Source organism: Austrofundulus limnaeus, unplaced genomic scaffold (assembly GCF_001266775.1).
Source record: "Austrofundulus limnaeus strain Quisiro unplaced genomic scaffold, Austrofundulus_limnaeus-1.0 Scaffold145, whole genome shotgun sequence".
Classification (NCBI taxonomy): Eukaryota; Metazoa; Chordata; class Actinopteri; order Cyprinodontiformes; family Rivulidae; genus Austrofundulus; species Austrofundulus limnaeus.
The window spans coordinates 176,755-181,245 of NW_013952547.1; the positions used below are offsets into that span (position 1 = coordinate 176,755).

At 41.5% G+C, this 4,491-nt stretch overlaps 1 protein-coding gene across 1 annotated transcript in view; it reads left to right on the forward strand.

The window, feature by feature from the left end:
• mpp1 (MAGUK p55 scaffold protein 1) overlaps positions 1-4,210 on the forward strand; it is an 11,751-nt gene extending 7,541 nt beyond the window's left edge. The window contains exons 6-12 of the mRNA XM_014016423.1: positions 1,077-1,273; positions 1,384-1,487; positions 1,567-1,647; positions 1,776-1,856; positions 1,938-2,140; positions 3,307-3,381; positions 3,478-4,210. Coding sequence (XP_013871877.1) covers positions 1,077-1,273; positions 1,384-1,487; positions 1,567-1,647; positions 1,776-1,856; positions 1,938-2,140; positions 3,307-3,381; positions 3,478-3,654 — 918 coding nt within the window. The 3' untranslated portion in view covers positions 3,655-4,210. The remainder of the gene's footprint in view (positions 1-1,076; positions 1,274-1,383; positions 1,488-1,566; positions 1,648-1,775; positions 1,857-1,937; positions 2,141-3,306; positions 3,382-3,477) is intronic.
• The last annotated feature ends 281 nt before the right edge of the window (positions 4,211-4,491 follow it).

A 4,491-nucleotide genomic window follows, 5' to 3' on the forward strand; every position in this document is an offset into this window, starting at 1 on the left:
TATGTTGAGACTCTTTCTGAAAAGTAAAAGCAATTTATTTAACTTTATATGCAAATGAATGTTGTTAGGTATTCAACAAAAAATGTTTTTTTTTTAGATGATTATAAATTGTACATTTAAAAACCTGGAACATAATCTCTTCAGGCCAGGACGTTTCTGTTCTTTTAAATGTTTAAGTTTAATAATCGGGACATAAGAAGAACAATAGTTTGTTTTGTAAATGTTTATATAGTAGCCTGTGTCTGTAAAATTATGAAGACGGGATTTTTTTAGGCGACAAAATCAGCTTTGAAAGTGCTCAGATTGACTGAATAATAATAAACTAGTTTGAGCAGCACACTGCACATGTTACCACCATTATATAAATCTTTATAGAAACTACAGCAAAAAAACTCAAGATGATGTGAAATTTTGAAGATTGAAATTATTTTAAAATGTCAGCATTAGTTTTGCTCTTTGCATTCTGACTAGCTTTTAKCTTGTCAGTCTTTTACACTTAAACTCTATTTCTCCAATCTGAGATGGTCCAAAAGCCATCTACAGCAGGTAAGATATTAACTGTTTCCTCAAAACACCGCTTCTTAAAGGCCAAAATGTCCCTATATAGGATTTTTAAATTTCCTAATGCCATTACTACAACAGCAAAATAAGYTTACATACAAACACACACACAMAAAATAAATAAATTTGTGCTTGGTAGATGATTTCTTTATTGTAGCAATGCTTCTTGGCTTATATGGGGCACTTGATTGGCAGTACTTGGGGCTACCAGAAGTTCAAAACAAGCAAAAGCGAAATAAACTGTTTGACAGAGATTTGRCAACTTTTTCATGTGCACAACCCACACACTCAGCTCTACTGCTCATCCCACAATTGCATGTTCCTTACAAATGTGGCACCACTTAAAAGGGAAATTAACAGACTTTCCAACAGTATAAGATTTACTGCCAAGAAGCATTGTTGCAACAAAAAAATCACACATTTCATTACTTTTTTAAGTTTATGTTTATCAGACTTTCCTAATATGCAGTCCAGTTACAACTTATATATGTAATTTTGTTTTTCTTAATCTGCAGACGTACATGAGGGCTCAGTTTGATTATGACCCCACCAAAGATGAGCTCATCCCGTGCAAAGAGGCCGGCCTGAAGTTTCAAACCGGTGACATCATCCACATCATCAACAAGCAGGATCCCAACTGGTGGCAGGGCCGAGTGGAGAGCAGCGCTGTTGACTTCGCCGGGCTCATCCCCTCCCCAGAGCTCCAAGAATGGTGGGCAGCGCACGTCGTATCTGATGCTGAGCACTTCGAAGTGAACTGGCTCATTGTCAAAATCTGCAGAATTCCTGTGCAATATTTTATTAAAAGTCTTTTTTTCACAGGAGGGTGGCCAGTAAAAGCAAGGCCAAGGAGGGCACTCAGTCCTGCAGCCCGTTTGGAAAGAAAAAGAAATGCAAAGACAAATATCTGGCTAAACACAGCTCCAGTGAGTGTTTTATTGGAACTGCTGTTCTTAGCTTAGTCTCTAGTGCAAGTTTATCCTAACTCTAAGCATGACTTTGCAGTTTTTGACCAGCTGGATGTGATTTCCTATGAAGAAGTTGTGACACTTCCTGCTTTTAAGAGGAAAACTCTGGTGCTTATCGGTAAGCTTTACGACTCAGAAACTTCAGCATACATGTGGGTTATTTCTGCAGCTTATCTTCAATCRTCAGTAGAGTTCATTTATTTAGTCCTTGAAGTCGATTTATTTTGAAAATTTGTTTCTTCTCAGGTGCACCTGGTGTTGGAAGGAGCCACATCAAAAATGCCCTGCTGACAAAATACCCCGAGAAATTTTCCTACCCTGCACCTCGTAAGTAAACCTTTGGTGTTGGTCTTCTGTTCACTTTGCAAATTCTTCTTCTTATTTTTTCCACTTTTTCAATTTGCGAAGACACAACCCGACCCCAACGGAAGGACGAGGAGAACGGACAGGAGTATTTTTTCATCACAAACGAAGACATGACCAAGTCCATCTCTAAAAACGAGCTGCTGGAGTATGGCAGCTTCCAGGGATACATGTTTGGTACCAAGTTTGAGACCATCCAGAAGATCCACGATCAGGGCAAAGTTGCCGTTCTGGACGTAGAACCACAGGTCAGCACCGACAAATGGTTTTGGAATACAAAAATAAACTTTTTTTACCATTATCACACTGATGTTACAACTTTACTCTACCCAGGACCAGAAGGGGTTTGAGGATGCCTTTAAAATGAATCAAATAAGCACTCCTGTTAAAGATGTTATTTTTGTTACCAACTATAGCTGCTATAGCTCTGCTTTTTTTTTTCAAACGGAAGAGCATTGTGGAACATTTAGGCTAACTTTTCATATTTTGCGGTGAAAAAAAAAAGGTTTTGAGACTGAGCAGGTGGAGCCAACCCATTCTCACTCCCAAGTTGTCACATATTGACGCTTTTCCAAGGTTGCCTCTGCGTCCGGTTTTGACACGTTGGGGACCCCCCTCGCGTCTSTTATTGACGAGATGGGGCGGAATCCGTTGTCATAATTTCAGAAAGTGTAGAAAATACACAAAATTTAACCATCCCAAAGCCTACAATTACCTTTATTCACTCTAGACGTCCTGTCCCTGACTCTAGTACTTAAAATTAACCTTTTATAGAAACTGTAGGAAATTCACGTGAACTGCGTGTTCCAAAGCCTAAAATTACCTAATATTCACCCTAGACATCCTATCCCTGACCCCACTACCTAAAATTAACCACGAACCCTGATGCCTAATATTAACCACGGACCCCAACTCAAAGACCCCTATATTTTGCATCCCAACGCGTCAAACCCGGATGCCGAGAGAACACGGAAATGCGTGGTGTGTCAAAAACTGACGTGAAGGGGGTAACYGACGTGTCAAAATAAGATGYAGAGGGAACCTTGGAAAAGCGTCAGTATGTGACGAGTCGGGAGTGAGAGTGTGTTAGTGGTGCAGATATCCATAAACTGAAGATGACAGTTCAGTTCTCTGCTCTCGTTAGTCTGTTCACCAACAGGGCTTAAGGGTAAGAAACCAGTTCCAACAAACGCCACCTGTGTTTAGATGTCTGTAGGAGGATTGTGGTTTGTGTGTAAAATGAAACAGTGCGGTTCAGTTGACTGTCATAAAAAAATTGTCTACAGAATTACAAACACAAAATCCTTCATAGGACGTAACACCTCCTTCGTAGCTGTAGCTATTAATCTTATTGTCTAAAGTTTGTGTTGGAATGGTCTTAAAGTCTTATTTGACTGAACAACACTTCTTGCAGATCTTGAAACTGGTGCGGACAGCTGACTTCGCTCCTCTGGTGGTCTTCATCGCTCCCACCAACAACGCTCCACAGGTGCTTCRCCCACACGCGGTAAACCTTTTTGTTGCCTCACGACCCCACCGGCCAGCAGCGGCTAACCTCCTTGTTCCTTCTCCCGCTTTCTCGTAGACCGAAAACCTTCAGACGATCCAGAAAGAGTCCGACGCCATCCTGAGCACCTACAGACACTTTTTCGATGTGGTCCTYGTCAACAACGACGTGGACGAGAGCGTCAAAGGGGTGGAGGAGGCCATGGAGCACGCCATCTCCACCCCCCAGTGGGTGCCGGTCTCATGGGTCTACTGAAGGACCCCCACCTCTGCACCCCCGTTGATCCTTTACTGTTTGTTGAAAAGCAGTGCAATACCACTCCTCACACCAAACCTCCAGTGTTAGCGATGTCCTGGGTGTTTTCTATTGGAATGCATTGTTGTCACAGAGATTATTTTGCACTAATGCAGTAAAAATAAGCAATATGTTGATCTCAGAAGCTCACCAGGGATGTTTCATCTGGTTGTTTTAGACATTTGTGCTTTGTGATTTAGAGGTGGGTGGCATGCCTTTTGAGATTGATGCAAAACAGGACCACGACTGTGAATGAAATTACCAAACTGTGTCCCGTGAAGACGACGATGATTCGTTTTCTGTCACCACTCCTCGTTAGATCCCRAGATTCTTTGCTCGTCCTGCCTGTGTAACGTCTTACAACATCCTCCACAAAACCCTTCAGCCAACCACTGACAACCTCGCCCATTTTTACACTGGATTAGATCAAAATTGTATACCTCATGGGGTACTGTAAAGGCACTTTTCAACAWCAACAAAACAATAAAACCAATAAAAAGGCATAGCTCTGTTGCAACTTTCTTTGTCAGTTTTGTTTTTCTCATGTGTGAAGGATTGCTCCTCATCCTTAGCTTGGTGTTTGCAGTTTGTGGTTGCTATCTCTGGAGAGAGCTCCCTCTAGTGGACAAAAAAAGTTTGAATCACAAATATCATCCACATACAATACTAATCTCATCCTATTTATTGTCCTTGATTTAAAGTGACACCTCCTACAGAGATTGAACTTGTCCTGGATGACAGAGAAACTCGTCCCTCTCTGCTCCTCATCGTCCCTCACCAGCTGAGCATGGTCTTGTC